The sequence below is a fragment of the Micrasema longulum genome, unplaced genomic scaffold (assembly GCF_059751315.1).
Source record: "Micrasema longulum isolate JH-2025_06_02 unplaced genomic scaffold, ASM5975131v1 h1tg000326l, whole genome shotgun sequence".
NCBI classification, from domain to species: Eukaryota; Metazoa; Arthropoda; class Insecta; order Trichoptera; family Brachycentridae; genus Micrasema; species Micrasema longulum.
The window spans coordinates 98,481-117,090 of record NW_028277530.1 but is presented as its reverse complement, the minus strand read 5'-3'; the positions used below and the strand labels follow the sequence as shown (position 1 = coordinate 117,090).

At 32.5% G+C, this 18,610-nt stretch overlaps 1 protein-coding gene across 5 annotated transcripts in view; it reads right to left on the bottom strand.

Moving 5' to 3' along the window:
- Positions 1 to 441: 441 nt before the first annotated feature.
- Positions 442 to 18,610, bottom strand: part of LOC148282460 (uncharacterized) — a 100,189-nt gene continuing 82,020 nt past the window's right edge. For all 5 annotated transcript variants that reach the window (XM_088225037.1, XM_088225040.1, XM_088225041.1 and 2 more), the window contains 6 exons: positions 13,815 to 14,085; positions 10,351 to 10,634; positions 6,642 to 6,971; positions 4,249 to 4,660; positions 3,466 to 3,657; positions 442 to 1,857 (listed from right to left, as the gene is read on the bottom strand). In XM_088225037.1, the coding sequence (XP_088081163.1) occupies positions 1,715 to 1,857; positions 3,466 to 3,657; positions 4,249 to 4,660; positions 6,642 to 6,971; positions 10,351 to 10,634; positions 13,815 to 14,085 (1,632 nt within the window). In that variant the 3' untranslated portion in view covers positions 442 to 1,714. The remainder of the gene's footprint in view (positions 1,858 to 3,465; positions 3,658 to 4,248; positions 4,661 to 6,641; positions 6,972 to 10,350; positions 10,635 to 13,814; positions 14,086 to 18,610) is intronic.

Genomic DNA, 18,610 nt, shown 5'->3' with positions numbered 1-18,610 from the left:
CTTGAATAACTACAATCAGAAAATGAAAATTATTACAATTTTAAATTATAAAAATTGAATTATTGTTTTTTTTTACAGTTATTTTTTTAAATTCTTTATTTCTTTCATATATTGGAAAAAATGTATATTCCATTTTCTTATTGTGGATGACAAACTACGATAAGATACCGAATTCTGGAAATATAATAAATTATTTATGGATATACAGATTAATATTCATAATATTTATTACACAAATAAATTTGTCTTTCAATTTTTTTTTTTCATATTTCAAATATGTAACATAATCCTAGAAACAATAATGAAGTAATACATAATACTCCTTAATAATACTTCATCTTAATAAAAATATTACAAATATCTCTACACAATATAATAAAAAACATAATGTGTTAAAAACAATTTGAATACAATCTCAATTATGGATAAACACACATATTATTTGTCTCGAGAAAGACATAGCTGACCAAATCCAACAAATACTCGAAGATGAACATGTCAACTGTCAAAATAATCAGCATATGTGCATAAAAAAAAGAATTTAGAAAAAAAGAGGTTTGTATACAAAAACAGTAGTGTGGCATTATATGCTCTCTGTCCACCCTTGCAGAGAAACGATGTGATGATTTGTTTGATTTAGGCATTCCTTTAATGTTTTCAATTCAAATATCAATAATTCTCATTTGGATGAATTTATATAAAAAAAGAACAAAGAAGAAAGATTACATAATTTAAACAATTTCATATAATACTCAATGTTTTTATTTTAAAAATTAACTGATCTGCTTTTTTGTTGCTTGGATCCATCATTATATTATATTATCGAGTTGAATTTGTTTTCTTTTGTGATTAATTAAAATTGTTAATATTAGAATTTTTCGATGGTTTCACTGTTACAAAGTTGTATTGAATATTTCATTTTGATGGTCCCTATGTATACTTTACCTATACGTACGGACCGTCAATTTGTTAGTGATGTATATTTCTCATTTCAAACTGCATGCTTTGTTGCCAATCAGTTCTTTTTTATTTATGGTCATAACAATACAAACATTTACCTCCTTTGGTAAAAAAAAATATTTTACAAAAATAAAATGTAATAGCTATGACATTTAACATGACTGTTAAATATAGATAAATAATGGTTTAAATTAAATTTGTAAATACTAAGAATTATTCCATCTTTACTGAATTTTCAGTAGAATATCATATGTCATCAATATTCACTTTAAAAAGATAATTTTAATATTATTTGTCGTAGCGTATTTTTCACATACACCATATTGAAATTTTTGAAAAATTCAGGTTTTTTTTATCAACGAGACAAATTTCAATAAACATGTTATTTCCTTTAACTTTTTTTTTTTTCAGTTTTTCCCAATTCGAAGTTCTAATTTATTATTGAAATAGTTTAAACATAATTATTTTTACCAAGCATGATCACTTATTCATTTAGAAAAACAAGAAAACATATTAATAAATAAAATTCATTCATAGATTTTTATACTAAAAAATGACATTCGATTATCATTTTCAAAATGTGCAGCAATTTGTTTGCACTAAGTGAAGATAGAGAAATTGCACACAACACATACATATAAGTTTCTGTCAAATTGTACTTATAACTTAAAAATGCACAAATATTATTGCAAGTTATTAATCAGATTACAATTTCACTTGTTGGCAAATAAACCATTTGACTTATTTTCAAGTCTCAGTTTTCAATTTCTATTACTTTCTTCTTGCAGAAAAAGTTTAAGGCGTACTCTATACCCCAAGCGAGGACACAGAGAGAGATGAAGAAGTTTTGGAAGTGAATACAAATGGGATAACTTCCCGTGTAATCTCGAACAGCACCTGTAAAAAATAGCAAATACATTTTTGTTTTGAATCCAGAATATATTTTTTTTCAATTCAACCAAAGTTACTATGCTACATCAATCATAAGGATATTTTGAAGATTGCAGTCCTGAGATCATTTCTGTTTTATGTTTTGTATAACTTTGAAAACTCATAAATAATACCATAATTAGAGGACAATAAATAATGATGTATGTATACATATTTCATATTGCTCCGTGGGATACAGACATCAAAAGTAAAATAGTGACTAAGTCCGCTAGTTTTCATAAAATTCAAAATCTGGCAACTCGGCATATTATATTGGAGTTGGATATGAGCTATCTTTATAAAATTAAACAACCTAATTGATAGTTGACAAGTACATATACATTTCGTATAGAGTCCCTGTCTGTAGAACTCTTCATTCTGAACTCTTCGACATTCCAGAACACTGTTCGGAGAATACAGGCTACATACAATGACAGTTTTAGATACACCGACATATTACACTGCAAATACAACAGATTAATAAGGTCTAATAACCACTTAAATGCCAGAGCTGAGATCTGCGCTTCAAAATCTTCAAGCGGAATTCGTCATATTTTCCTTGTTATTGTGAACTTCAGGGCCTGAAACTGATTTTTTGTACTACTTTTTGAACTAATTAATATCTATCATCAAACAACGACATTGGCGTCGTAACAGTGCCTAAAGCCGCATTCAACAGATCGTGATTTTAAGACTTAATGTTTTTCAATTTTGAGAAATAAAAATATTATTTGTATAAATACCGTACTGTTATACTACTTTATGATAGCTTGTACTTTATGATAGTTTTTATTGAAAACAAAAGCACAGTTATGATTTGTTTTTTTTTTGCACTACAAAATGCCGTAGGCCAGTACAGTGGTGAATTACAGTACAGAACACCCAGGCTCAAGAAAAATCACGTTTTATTTTTTCAATTAAACCCAGAACCTTCCATGCGTGAGTCAAGCGTCTTAACCTTTTACATCTCGGAAGCCGCGGTGTGATGAAGCCTTTGTTTTAATCGTTTTATCTAAGACAAACTACAACATTATAGTTATCACTCTAAAAATGTCATGTTTAAATCTTATATAGACATTATTGCAAAGTTAAAAACACATATATATTTAGTTTTTATAGAAACCAACCAAGAATTTTGATCTGCCAGCGATTATGTTCCGTTTTCACATAAACATTATAATCGCAAAAAAAAGTTTAAAAAACGGTGCATGCAGGCAAAATGCTCAGTAGTTAGGGTACATTTTGTGTCTCGCTAGTTAGGCATTCAAGCAATTAAAGACATTCTTAATTTATCTTGTACCTACTTAATTTTTACACATGCTACTTACCTTTAATGTTTTTTTTTTTAATGTTACAAATATAAATGTGCATGGAAACAAAGTGAGAGGAAAAGAGTATAGGGAGCTCTGTCATTATGTATTTATATCAACTAATTGGCCTAATACTTTGTATTTTGATAAAGACTGTTTGATTTCTATAATAAATAATTTAGCGTAATTAAATCTTCACATCATTTCGTTATATTATGAAAAAAATTCAGACAATTATTATCAAAATATTGCAATGTATGTTTACCAACTACTGGGCCTAGGATGAGAACAAAGATTCCCTTGGCAACCATGTGGAGACCAAAGGCTGCTGGCAGCTTCTCCAGCGTACAGCTCTCCGATATTGTGAGGGTAAAGTTACTCAGACAACATCCTCGGAAGAATCCGCAGATAGACAGCCACACCATTAGAGGGATCCACTCGGTTTGTTCAGCCAGCACTATAAAAAAAAAATTAAATTTTGTAACTACAAATAAATAAAAACACTTTGGTAGGTATTCAAAAAATTTTAATATTGATGTATGGTGTATATTCTAAAATGAGCATTTTAATGGCCTCCGTGGTGTAGTGGTCAAGACGCTCGACTCACACACAGAAGGTTCCGGGTTCGATTCCCGGTGAGAACACAAAAATTAAATGTGATTTTTCTCAAGCCTGGGTGTTCTGTAATGTAATTTACCACTGTAATTGGGCCACCTGGCTTGTTGTGGTACAAAAAAAATAAAAAAATAACACCTTTTTTTTTGTTTACTTCTCTATTTAAGAGAATCTTGATCCCTTGGAGAGATAACAATGTTACTTAAATCAATTATATAAATATTACATATTTCTGTTTGTACAAAACACATTTTGATTTTTTAAATTAAATCAAAAAAATCAAAATCTTACCAAAGGTAAGTCCCACTGCCATGAAATATGTCAATATATGGGATTCTACTACTTGATAATAATGTATAATATTTATTTTCAATAAGTACTGAACATAGTAAAAAAAACATGTTTATTTAAGTAATAATTTACGAAATCTTACCACTTCTGGTGACAACCAAGAAGAACGAAGACAGAAAAAACACTAGTTTCTTGGACACATTCTTACGATCGAAAATTGGCGGCAATATCAATCTGACCAAAATATCTGTTATGGCAGTGACAGATAAGCAAAAAGCTGTTTCAGTCTTTGTGTACCCCATGTTAGTTATAAAGAAAGGAGTTAACATCCTGAAGTTCAGTTCGCCCACCCAGAAGATGGACAGGCCAAACAAAAGATTTAGATAAGACCAGTCTTTCAAAAGGTCTAAGTCCATTAGATTAATGAATCTCTTGAAGAAGCTCTCTTGCTCAGGGACTTTGACATCATTGTTGTTCATGGTAAATTTTTCTCCTTTTATCTGTGATGCCTTTCTGCCAGGAGTCATATTTAACCCCAAGTCATCATCTGCACCCTGAAAATGAAGATTTATCAGGATCCATAAAATAAATTATAATAATTACAAAAAAATATTAAAGAGCATTGCTAACTTTCATTATGATGACATTTTAAATAGATTTGTACATAGCATATTTTACTGTCAGTCATACTTAGGTATCTAAGTACTTGTTTATGGCTGAATTATAAAACTTGAAATAATTAATATCCAAATATAGAATTCTTTTTCCAAATGTCAAACTCTGCTCTTCAAACCAGCAGGGGTGCACTTTATGTAAGAATACGATTTAAAAAAATTTAACAAATGTTATTTTAGTTTAACTGAAAATTCAGTAAAAAGATTTATATGGGTAGAAAGGAATTTATGAATTTAAGGAAAGAATCTAATTGGGAGCCATAAAAAAGTAATGTTGTTTGTAAACATTCAAAAACAAACTTTTTTTATGTAAAAAATAATAATATCCTTCCAATTTTGTATTATATACTTTCTCGTTAGATGCAACCCTGGTGAATGCTAAATAAAACATTTCTGCTCCTAACTTTTATTCTATAAATTTGATTGAAGATTTTAAGAACTATAAAAATACCCAGGCCAAAGCACGTCATTTAGATGAAAACAACACGTAAATTGGTCTAGTAATTATTTAGTCTATCTAGGACACACATATGAACATTGCCTTATATATACCTATAAGGATTTTTTTATAATAAAGTGCTTGAGTTAAAAAAGTTCACCAGTTGTTTCGACTTGAGAAGGAAAGGCGACCCTCTCATCTGAAAGTATTGTCTGTGCTGGTTTTCATGTACCACTGTTGGTTTGAGCGCAAACATTTGGTCCTTCGAGCCGGACCTGAAGTGAGCGATTTACAGATCCGCTAAAATCTTATTACTTGTATACAATGTTACTGATAGTTGTTTGTTGTTTTAATTGTTACATTTTAGTTTGCAACTGGCCAATTACACAAAACATTAATTTGTAGCTCATTTTACAATCACTTATTGATAACAGTTCATGTGACATTTTGTTCTAATTATACTCTATACAGCTAAGGAAGCATGCTAGCTATCTCATAAAACATAGTGAGATGTCTACCAACTACACTTACAATTTGTAAAATGAACCTTATTTACTATATTACTTATAATTCTGTAAGAATGAGACTGGAATAAATAAGCCAATTTTGTCAGTACTGAAAATTATCAACAACTCTTTTATTCTACAATGTTTTCAGATGGATTTCACTTCCAATTGAGTTATTAAGTTCTTAATTTATTGCAACAGAGAGGGGTTTGAGAAGAAAACATGGAAAAATTTAAGTGTTTTCAGGCGTTGCCTAGCAGGTGAAATAGTTCAGGCGTTGTCTAGTAGGTGAAATAATTCAGGCAGATGAATCTCACCCACATCAGTTGAGGTCTCAAGTCTTTTGCTTCACAAAACTCAACAGATGGACGAGTTGAGGAAATGTAGATGTTCAAGCATAGGCAGAATGGTGAATGGTACAATGCGTAAAGTGGCCACTTAAACCAGCCAATGAAAGGTGACAAAAAAATGAATATGTCCTAACTGAGATGTCCCATACTGTGAACACTTTATTTATGTTTTCATTTTTACAGAGTAATAAAGTAATAATCACGGAGTAATAACGCGCTACCGCTAAAGAGGCGCACGTACAGACAAAAATCACTGTAGAATTATCAATCAAGTTACCTATAGTTTATGGCAAAACAACGGGCCGAAGATACTCAGGTCTCAAATTGCAAACACAGCGATGAAACCGTCCGTTACACGTCTGTTTTGTTGAACCAAAAACTAAAGAATAAATTTTAAACGCTTTTGTTATATGCAATAGAGCAAAATGGCGACTCTAAAGCTATAGCACATTATTACACTGAGATAATAATAATATCATAATAAAAAATAATAATATAATTAAGTACATTTTTAAACATTTTTGGATGAAATTTTTAATTTAAAGTGCGGGATTGATATAACTTACGTCCAAATAAATGTACATATTACTTCCGGTGAAGTCCATATTCGACATGTTAGAAATAAGGGACTCCCTTCGCTTTCGGATGGAAGCAGAATGCGTCACACTGGCAGAAGACATGATCCTCGGCATAGCAGGCATTGTGGGTCTCTTGGGCAGCCTGCCGAGACCTCCTCCGAGGCCTCCCGCCGCCCTCTCCATATCTCGCAGGGTCTTCTCGCAAGTGGCGGCTCTCGGCATTTGTGGGCGTTGTGGACCTTTCACAGCTTGCATGAGGGCGTCTGCTTCGAAGCGATCCTCTGCTTCTTCTTCTGTCTCATCTATTCTGTCCATCTCCTAAAAAAAGTAAATGTTGATTAATTATACTATATTGATTGTACATGCCATACATAATAAATATGAAGCCAGAGACATGATAATAAGGAAATAAACATTTTCAAAACTACAAGGGTTTCAAATTGTGCGTTAAATGAGTTACTTCAAAAAAAATAATAAGTGGAAAATCCTTCAAATATATCGTAATTATTAAAAATAATATATTATTGATATTAAATGTAAAAACTTATTAGTTTTAAGGATGGCATGAACTTACTCAATATACTGATATATTGATACTATTATTTTGTATATTTGATTAGGTATGTATGAATCTAAATTTTTTATTGTTAATTATTATGGCTTGACACGGACACGGCCTAAAAAGCCTTAATAAATTCATTAATATTTAAACAAGTGTAATTTTGAATGAATAAATAAATAAAAATCGATATATATTTTTTTTAAACTTTGTTTTTAACCACTTATAATGAGGTAAGTATTTACATTTTTTTAGTAAATTATACCTTGATAAGAAAGCTTGGGTAGCTTCAAAACCGGTCGATCAAAAAAAAGTGGTTAAGAAAAAAGTAGTTTTAATTATACTGATGTAATTATTTACTAATATTTATGTTTGACCAGAAAGTTTAAAGATTAATAATATTTTAGAAGTGTTTTCTCTGTAATATGAATGGAATAAATAAACAGAAATAACTATATAAAATCCTTAATTAAAACTAAACTCCAGATTCAATTAACAAAATATGAATTCTACAGAAGAATGTTATAACTACATACCTATATGATACAAAGATTACCATCTGTTGAGATTGTGGAATTTTCAAGCTACTTATGCGATATTTATTTAAATGGTCAATTTCATGTGCTGTTTCATGTGCTGTTTCATGTGCTGACGTGTAAAACATTTGCCTCAACTTGCTCATAAAAATGTATAAAATCAACATTATATAGAAATGTTGAAACATTAAAAATATTATTCAAATAATGATGGTTGAAAAATTCAATATTGCAAAGTTGTCAACAAAATATCATTTTACGTAAATGAACGCACAATATTACTCATCATCATTTCCCTTTCAACACCAAGTTGTGCATAGGGCACTATATTTATCAATGAGGAAGTTCAGTGGTTTTTTAATATTTTTTATTTGTTAATAGACTAATATACTAATGCGAAGAATTAAAAAAAAAAAGATTTTTTTAAGGTTTGCATTTCTGAAATTACTCTGCATGTGATGTCATATCTGCCGATTGATCCGTTGGACTATCGTAAACCGGGAATCTTTCACAACCCTTTCACCATTGGTTGATTCATATGAACTAGTGACGTCGTTCAAAGAACATGGTTCGTTTTAATAAAAATATTTTTTATTGTTTTTTTCCTACAATATATTTGCCATACAATTTAATGCCATATTTTTACCCACCAACACGCCCAACTAAAACGTCACCAACTGCAGCGAAAAGTGTAAATTATACTCTCCGCTCAGCGCTGGTACCGGTTGACCAACACGACACAGCTAACGACATTCAACGCAAACAAAAATTCAATTCGCGTTCATTAACACGGCTAGATTCAATCAGTACTGTCTGCATTTTCATTTATTATTTTATTTGGGAAACCAAAAGTTCTGCATACAAATTTGTAGTAAACAAACAGATACAGTGTATAAACTCAGCACCAATAACAGATTTCCACTAAGTGCACAAAGTCAGCTCAAGAAAATACAATACATATAAGTTTATATGTATAAAAATGTTATTTTCATGGATATATTTTTTAATAATCAAAGAATTGATTTTTTAAAGAACAGCAAGTTATTGTAAATTGGGCAGTATTAGGACAAGGATGCATGGAAAAAGGATAAGGAGGGGAAGGGAGATGTACATATTTATTATTTTAATGTCTACTAAGTTACATAATGCATTTTTAGGGTAAATTTTAAACCTGACAGAGTGATCTTTGAGTAGTCTGTCTTTAAATTTTGTATTGTACACTGAAAAAGTCCTACGGAAAAAATCATTTTTAACATACAATGTTTTACTTATTGGTACATGAAACAGGTGGTACCGTCTACAAATCCTGGCTGGAACATGTATTGTTATTAAACTAAGTCATTCTGCACAGTTAACTTTTCCTGCTATAATTTTGTGAAGCAGTAGTTGGCCCGCACACACTCTGCGGTATTGTATATTCGAACCATTAATATAGTAACTTAGTTACAAGATTAACATATACCCACAAATGGGTCCGATTAGCCCTAGTAGTATTGAAACTTATCGATTGCGTGAAAAGTAAATTTGGTGCGCTCAGATATTATGAGTTATTTTTTAAAATCCTGAAAAATCACAAAACTTAACTGCGCGTCTTCTCGTCAAATCAGAATACATTTTGTTCTCATTCAAAATGCCTGAAAGATAATTTTTAAAACTGGGTCTATTCTGACCCACTGCCGCCAGGTGCATATTTTTTTGACCCACTGGGTTTTAAGAGTTAACGATAAACCCCACATAATATTGTCGGGTTTCTGGCACACAATGGTAACTGCAAATTTTCAAAAAGTGATGTCGTCATGATTGTAATACAATGACACATTTGATTTGATTAAACTTTACATGAGAGTGCTTTATTAACCTGTCACAATAGATCTTCACAGGTCGCAGTGATGTCAGGAGCTTGAATAGCACCGACCCCCCCCCTCTAAGAATAAGAGACTGCTTTAAAATTATTTTTGATACTTGAGTTAGTTGTACATATTTGATTTATTTTAAACCTGAAATATACAAATAAATTATAAAGCCCTCATTTATAACCTTTTTAAGATAAAAGAAAGTCAATGTCACAGTTTTCGAACATCGTTGTTCTACGATCACGTTGAAATGGCATAAAATAATCTCTATTTAAAAAGTCAAACAAAATATATCGTATTTTATAAATACAAAAAATAATATTTAGTAATATTCGCTTGCAGTTTTATTTAAATTCTTGATTTGGGAAGAGCTTTTGACTTTAAAAGTGCAATATCTCACAACTAGAAAAATGTAGTTACCAACTTATGCCAGAAACCCAACGATACATAAGTGAATCTTTTATGTTAATACACGCCACATGTGTAAAAAAAACTTCTGGTGAGCCAATTCAATATCATCACTCATACACCAAAAATAAAGGTTTGTATTGTGTTGTTGTATTTTTAAAAAAATATTTGCTTAATATTATTAATCGGTTATTGTTGCCAAAAGTCATAGGTCCCATAGTGATCACAATAGCCTATTTTTCTGTATTAGTAAAAATTTAAAACATATTTTTCTACAACTTTCTCATCTTTATATACGTTAAGTTTGCAACTTATATAAACCTGGCGATATTTTTGCGAACCTGCATGAATTGGCCTTCCTCGTCTACTGGCACCTCTTTAAGATGCCATTTAACAGGCTGCAGCAGGCAGGAGCCAAGAACAGAATGGAAAGCCAGAGCTCCGAGGACCAACACTGCTCCTCGGAAGCCATAAACATCCAGCAGAAGCCTCACAAGCTGCGGCATAATCATCAGCCCGAGGCCTGTACCAGCCATAGACAGTCCCACAGCCTGACCACGACGCTTGGTAAAATAGTGGTTCAAGGAAACGAATGATGATGCAGAAGCAAAACCAACGCCGAAGCCTAAAAAATAAACACACAAATATTATATACCCACTCTTTTTAATGCTACTTGTTTTCATGATGAGCAGAAATGTTAATTTTGAATATACATATTACATAGGTACGTAATTCCATAGGTGATAAATATCTGGTCAATTAAAAAAATCATGAATTTGCAAAAACATAATTATGAGAAATTGAGCTTTGTAAATATACTAAAATTTTGGGTACGAAAATGGATTTATAATTAATATTAAGTAATAGTCGTCTTATTACACAATCTCATTTTGTTGAAAACCAAATTCTCTGATTGGAATGGCATTGACCCAAGAGCGTAATATTTTGTACATACCTTAACATAATTTGGATTGTTCAGACTAAAAATGAATGATAGGTATCATTTTTAAATTTCGTTTATTATCATTTTTTGTTTTGCCATTATTAGCCAAAGCGTTGTTTCATTTATTGTTGCAAAATAAAATAATGTATTCATGCATGTAAATATAATTGGAGCTAAGCATTGCGCCCCCTGCACATTGAAATAAAGATCTACATTACCTCTCATAAATATTATTTTAATATGATGAAAACTTAATAAATTAAGAAACAAATACAAATATGTATTTAAGGAAAAATAATATAATAATGTGATTAATTCAAATCTTTTAGATAATAAGTGGGTTCTAAGTTTTTTCCGAGACATCACTTCACTCTCACAGCCTCGCACCTCTGCTGGGAGAACATTCCACGCCATAGAGCCTGCGACCGCAAATGCGCGTACACCGAATTTAGTGCACTGTTTGCGTAGAGGTATAATAACTTTCCCTCTCGCCGTAGACTTAGCTGATCTATGCGTAAGATGCCTGTCAGCTAGTTAATCTGGAATGCATAGTTCCCTTAGATACTCAGAAGCAGGGTTGTGGAGTGACTTATACATAAGCCAACAGTTTGTATTCCACCATCTGTGGAAAACGTAGCCAGTGTAATTCCCGAAGTAGTGGAGTGATATGACTGAACTTAGAGATTCCGAAAATAAGTCTTGCTGTGGCATTTAATACAGACTGTAGGCGAGTCATTTTGTTCATTGGTAGACCTGCGTATATATCACTACAATAATCGACTCTAGACACTACAAACAAATTTATTAATTGACGGGCGGCATCAACGGGAAAAATTTTACGTGTGCATTTAAATTGTCTCAGCTGGTAAAAGCATAAACTTATCGTTCTACTAATTTGAGCGTCAAGAGAAAGGTCAGAACTAAGAAAGACTCCCAGTAGTTTAACGGTGGGTAAAGTAGTACTCCTTACATTGGGTAGTGCCGTATCCTGAATCAAGCTATCCATAGTTGCTCCGTATTAGATGGGTTTAATGTTAATCTATCTTCAGCCATCCGGTTTCCAATTTTCTTAATGCATCCATCAATTAAATTACCAAGCACACTTTTGTCGCATTTTTAGTATCCAGTTTTTATTTATGTGATTATTAAACAAAATTGCTATGTTTGGAGACTCGCTAAGCGCCTTGAGGAGGGTTTTCCAACTATTTTTGCCCAAGACCGGTGACGGGTAACCAATGACACACGTGTCATAGGTGACACGCCAAGATATTTCGGGTGATACCCATCGTTTACTTTCGTGAGACCATATTCTCAGCACCGAATAATGTTAAGACAAATAAAAGACTAATTACAACAGAGATGAAGAACATTTAAGAGAAGGTAACATAGAAGTCTATGCATCTACAGGGCTTATGACCTGTCAATGGCTGGTTTAAGTGGCCACTTTACACACTGTGTAACATTCACCATTCTGCCCATATTTGAACATCTATATTCCTTCAATTCTTTCATCTGTTGATGTTTGTGAAGTTAAAGAGCTGAAACCTTTATTTATGCGGGTGAGATTTATCTAATTAAATTATTTCACCCACATACTAGGCAACGCCTGAAAATGTTATTTTTTCAATTTCTATACTTATTCATGGACCAGGTGGATTTATCAACAATATTTTGAGTTTGTCCAAATTTTTGTAGACAAGGACTGGATTCAACTCTCTGGGGAGCTGTTTATATTAACATATTACAACAGAGATAAAGAACATTTAAGAGAAGGTAATATAGAAGTCTAGGCATCTACAGGGCTTATGACCTGTCAATGGCTAACTTTAACTTCACAAACATTAACAGATGAAAGAATTGAAGGAATATAGATGTTCAAATATATTGCCTATAGGCAGAATGGTGAATGTTAATCAGTGTGTAAAGTGGCCACTTAAACCAGCCATTGACAGGTCATAAGCCCTGTAGATGCCTAGACTTCTACATTACCTTCTCTTAAATGTTTTTCATCTCTTTTGTAATATGTTCATATAAACAGCTCTCCAGGGAGTTAAATCCAGTCCTTGTCTACAAAAATTTGGACAAATTCAAAATATTGTTAAATGAAAGATTGACTGATAAAGTTTCTGATGCTTAACTATATTTAAAATTTATAAAATACAAATTTTCACTACAAAAATGTCACTGAGGATCTGTTTTTGCTTTTTAATAATAATAAATAAACAGTTAAAAAACAAAACTCATTAATTTAAATGGAGTTCAAAAATTATTAATATTCCTAGATGTGACACGGCACCCGGATCAAGCCAGGTATTTTTCAGAATTTCGACGCGCCAAGCTAGATCATAAATAGGTTACCCATTACAGACCTAGATCAGCGTTTGTATATTCCTGCTGTTAAGCTTCATCCATTTATGATTCTTGTAACTCGCATGATGTAGTCAGTTAGTACAGGCGGGTATATTGCCTTAAGGCAATTTCTTCCTACCTATCCAAACCGTCCAGTTTGAGAAAATAAGAAGTACCCAGAATCTTACAATGTTTAACAAGATGAAACAAAAATAAATAATAATATGAAAACTGGACTTTTGTATGTGTTTGTGAGTGTCACTACACCCATCTGATAGCAAAATTACACATCTATATATTAAATGGTATTTAAGTTAATTTTTTATAAGACTTCTTAGCCAATTGGCAACTAGGTGTAACTGTAGAAAAGTTCTGATTCAAATCCCATAAAACATTTTAAAAGCGAATATCTCGGAGATTTTTTCAGATGCATCGTTTTGCCAGAAGAGGGGAGACTAGTAATCGGGTATTGTTTCGAAAATAAATAAAAATAAAAGAAAACACTAACTGACCTCCAAGTATGCTGTATGTGGCTAGGATATGTGCCATGCTTGCTGCTGGTGCGGTGCAAAGAAGAGCCGTAGCAGAAATGACGGAACCAAAAATGCAGACCTTCCGGAAGGAAAATACTTTGATTACGGGACCCACGAAGAAGCCGGAGAAGTTGACCATACAATCTAGGGTACTCATAATCACGGAAGCTCCAGTCGTGGCCACTCCCAGATCTTTCAGGAGGTCGCCGAATAGAAGACCGAATGATGGCTCCAGGGATCGGGTAGAAAACTGAAAAGATACAACATACGGAGTGTTTAAGTTATAATACTTATAAAACATTTCTACCAATATCTACCGCATATTAACAATCAACACATCATCATCATTCCCTTTCCGCGCCTAATGGTACATAGGGCTCTGCATTGGTACACCAATCGCAGCATATTTTGGTCATTTTTGTTACACGAAGGTAAAATGATCAGTCTTTACGGTTCAGGTGCCAGTCCAGGGACTATGAAATATTATAGAGAAAAAACACCTTTTCAAATAAATATTTCATGTCAACCGTGTCGGGAATCGAACCCGAGACCTCTTGCGTGCACTACACCACGAGGCCGACATATTAACACACACGAAGAAATATCATAACTGATATCTGTCATCGGTTTTATTATTTGTATATTTTGTTTATTGTATTTGTAATGTTAAAGAGGAAGCGAGGTATGTGTGCAAAGACCTGTCCATTCATTCATATCGACATTTCCAGGAACCGAACCCGGAACCTCACGTATGGTAGGCGAATGCGTCAACCATTTCACTACGAGGCAGACTTATCTCCACTCGATTTCCTTTTTCAGGAATTCGCTTGAAAGCAGCCGTCGAGTCAAAAACGCTTGTCCAGGATTCTGCTTCTATTTTACACACATAATTGTGTTCTTCATCCGCCTGGCCTTATGTAAAGAAGATATGAATTACACATTTATGGTCAGTTGAAAAAACTTCCGAGGACTAAAATCAACGGAGAAAGAGATGCGGGTGTTTGCTGCAAACTGCAAATCAATCCCGGGAGTTGAAACCAGAAGAAAACATGATGGAAGTATCCGATTTACGTACAATGATTCACACTACTCGCGTTTTAATAATTTAACTTTTATGAGATACTTTTAAAGCAAAGCTATTCATATTTTCATTTTCTTGATTCCCCTACTAGCCCATTTAATACGATCACAAAAATCCACAAGCCACGATAAAATTCCATAGGTTGGATCGACTTTTATTGCATTACTAGATTTTACCCGCGGCTTCACCTGCTGGTATCAGGGAGAAATTACTAATTTCGGAGTAGTTAATCAAGTAGTTTTGACGTTTAACAATAAAAAATTCCTGATGGAACGATATATTTTTTAAGATAAAAAGTAGCCTATATGGATTGCTGGCCCTCTATCTTTCGCCATGCAAAAATACAATGGTTTTTTATTCTATGTCGACGTAGCATCGTTATCCTGTTTTAGTGTTAATTCATTTTTCCACTAAGAATTTTCCCCAGGAAGTGAAATGTTTTTTCTGGATAAAAAGTAGCTTTTGACAGTTGTTGGCTCTATCCCTATGCAAAAAAATCACGTCAATCGGTCGCTCCGTTTCGACGTGGCAGAAACACACCATGGGGCCGCCTATTCCCAGACTTATTTTGGTCATGATTATCAAATGATACGCAATGAAGATTGCTAACATAAGATTTACTTTTCACTGAGTTAATAATGAAAATAATAATTTATGATAAAGAGCTCAGAAGAGAGCGATCCGTCGTGTATTCTTTATTTTATCATATTTTGACAGCGCCCTATGTTGGCTGGCCTCGCATTCCGTGCGATGTTCAGTTGCAAATGGTTGCATTTTTGTCAACATGGGCAGAACGTGCTGTATGAAAAAAGCAAGAAAACTCATTTTATAATTTTTTATGATAACGCAATAATTATGACTTAAGAGGGTTCTCTAGTATGACGGTCGGATTTTTAAGCATTGTTTGGGATTTTTTGTGAGAAGCAATGAAAAGATAGAACTTAAGAGTTTTTACCATTTATTTGTAAGTGTTTTCAGAGTATACATATAAATTTTTAGCTAAAAATATCCATTAGAACCAAAGTTATAGCGCTCTGAAGACACCTCCATCGAAAAAATAGACGCTCACTCCCTCTACAAAATCAGCTGATTCGAAACTAAAAAGATTGGCGGTGATTTCATTTGTAAACTTATATCCACGAAATGGACTATTATGAAAAGAAAAATTGGAAAATTGAAAAAAAAAAAAAAAAAAAAAGGTTTTTGGAACCCATCAAACCAGAGAACCCCCTTAAAACATTGTTTAAAACGTTAAGAGAAAATGATAAAACATCAATCCACAATAATTGTTCCGCGACGTGTGGATTTGAACGATGCGTGAGAAATGAGCCATTCGGTGATCCTATGTGCACACAAAGATAAGCTAATCACATGCTCACATTCTACTCAAATTATATACAAAAACATAAAAAGTAAAGCACTGAAAGAATGAGGCTTAATTAAGAGGAGGAACATAATTAAGTATGTTTTCGAGAACTTTATTATTGTTTGCACATTTTATCTGCCGTGGATATAAAGAATCTGAATAAACACATACAAGTGCGTATTGTATCAGCCATTTAATGATCAAACAATATTGAATTCTACCAAATAAGCTGATATTGAGTATATACTCGTAAGTGTTTCTGCAGATTATCTGTCGATACGAAACGTAATAAAATATTCCGGTATTTCAAATAACTCATTCATTACATAACTATATAATACGAGCTGAACCCGGCCGGCAATGCTTTGCTATTGCTAGATTTGAGTATATACTCGAATATAGATTAAATGAACACAATCGAAAGTTTGATATCAATTATTGTAATTAGTTCAAATTAAATATGTACACTATTAATTTTCTGTTTCAGATTCCATAAATTATAAGGATTTGCGGTCACGGGGAATTTCGAAAAATAAGTATTAGAAAATTGTATTTCTGTAACTGTCTTGCAGATTCCTCCCCGATACTGAGCGAAAAAGACAACTGTATGCTGTATGTAGGACCTTTTATGCCTAACTAAAATAGACAAAATCGACGTTTCGTTGTCCCGTTTTCCGCACCTCAAAACTGAACCAATTTTGTTTTTTTTTTTTTTAAACAGTGTATCAGAGTGAAATTTTTGTTGCTTTTTGCGTTTTTCAAAATTATTTATTATATTTTTATACCGTGCGCCCGATAACAGCAGATAAAACTGGGCGCTTTGATGGGTTTTCAGAATGGTTCTAATTCTCATAATTAACTATTCATAAAAAAAAAACAAAACAATAAGGACACGCCAATGATAAATATCTATACTGTGTAAAAAAAAACCACCGCTCTAGTGCCATAATCCAGGGAGAAAATACGAGAATACATTTGTATGAAGAAAAGTCAGACCGCGTTTCCTCTTTTAAGATAAAACATGATTAAGTAAACACGTTGCTTCATAATGCTTTTACGTAACTATAGAAACAGATTCGGTTTTCTTAAATAAAACCATTGACCTGTCAATACACACAGGCACCTTAAGCCCTCTAAAATTATGACACTCAACTCATGCCCAAACGCCCAGTCGTGACCAACGCGTATTTAGTTGTTATTTAACTGCCAGTCGGGTTTTGACGTGAGCTTGGACATTTGATTTGAAACCAAAAATTCCTAATTGTGTCGTGAAAGTATGTAAAAACCGTTCGAATAAACCTATCCAAATATTTATTTATTTTATTAGGTAAACAAACAGTATGTACACATATATTACCAATTTCTTTGGATATTACTGTAAGAAACTCATGCACACACCAAAAAAATTGTTTACGCCTAATACAATAATTTAAATTATGTTCAATATAATAAATGTACAAGAAACGAAATGAAAAAATATGTATATAATAATAATAATAATAAAGTTAAATATCTGCTTCTCTCAAAATTTCTATAATTTTTTACCTAAATTTACATACATTGTCACAAAAAATATCAGCCTCGGTAAATATATTGTTATATTGGTCGCATATTCTAGGTATTGTAGATTGTTTAAAATAGTTTGTTGACGCGTTTTCAGTGTAAAACAGAAGATTTTGTCTTGTCGGTCTAGATGGCACACGGAATGGAAGTCTTTCAAGTAGGTTAGGAGAATCAATTTTATTATTTATTAATTTAAATAAAAATAACTGGTCTAACATTATTCTTCGATTTTTAAGAGAGTTTATTCCATGGTACTGCATACTTTCAGCATGATTAGAAAAGTTAATGTTCAACCGGTAGTCGACCTGCTTAAAAAAAATTTGTTGGACCCTTTCTAGTCTAATAATACTTGCATTATAGTAAGGTGACCAAATAGGAGTACAGTATTCTAGCTGGGGACGAACAAATGTTTTGTAGAGTTTTTCACATGTCTCTGCATGTTTAAATGGTTTCGATACTCGCATAATAAGTCCGACCATTTTATATGTTTTCATGAATTTAAAACTATATAAATATAAAACTTTTTCTATTTCAACATATGGGGCTAAAAGTATGACCGAAGGGAGAAAGATTTTATTTCTATTTAATCATGGGATACTTATTTACCATTGCATCATTTATGAAGATGGGAGAAAATTAATGCATGTTAATTCAGCTTTGTGCGAAGACATTTCCAGAAAAAAAAAATTCATGTTGATTTGTTGATCAAGATTGTCAACACAGTTGTTGCTGAAGCTCTTTATCATTGCCAATTTAAATAAAAAA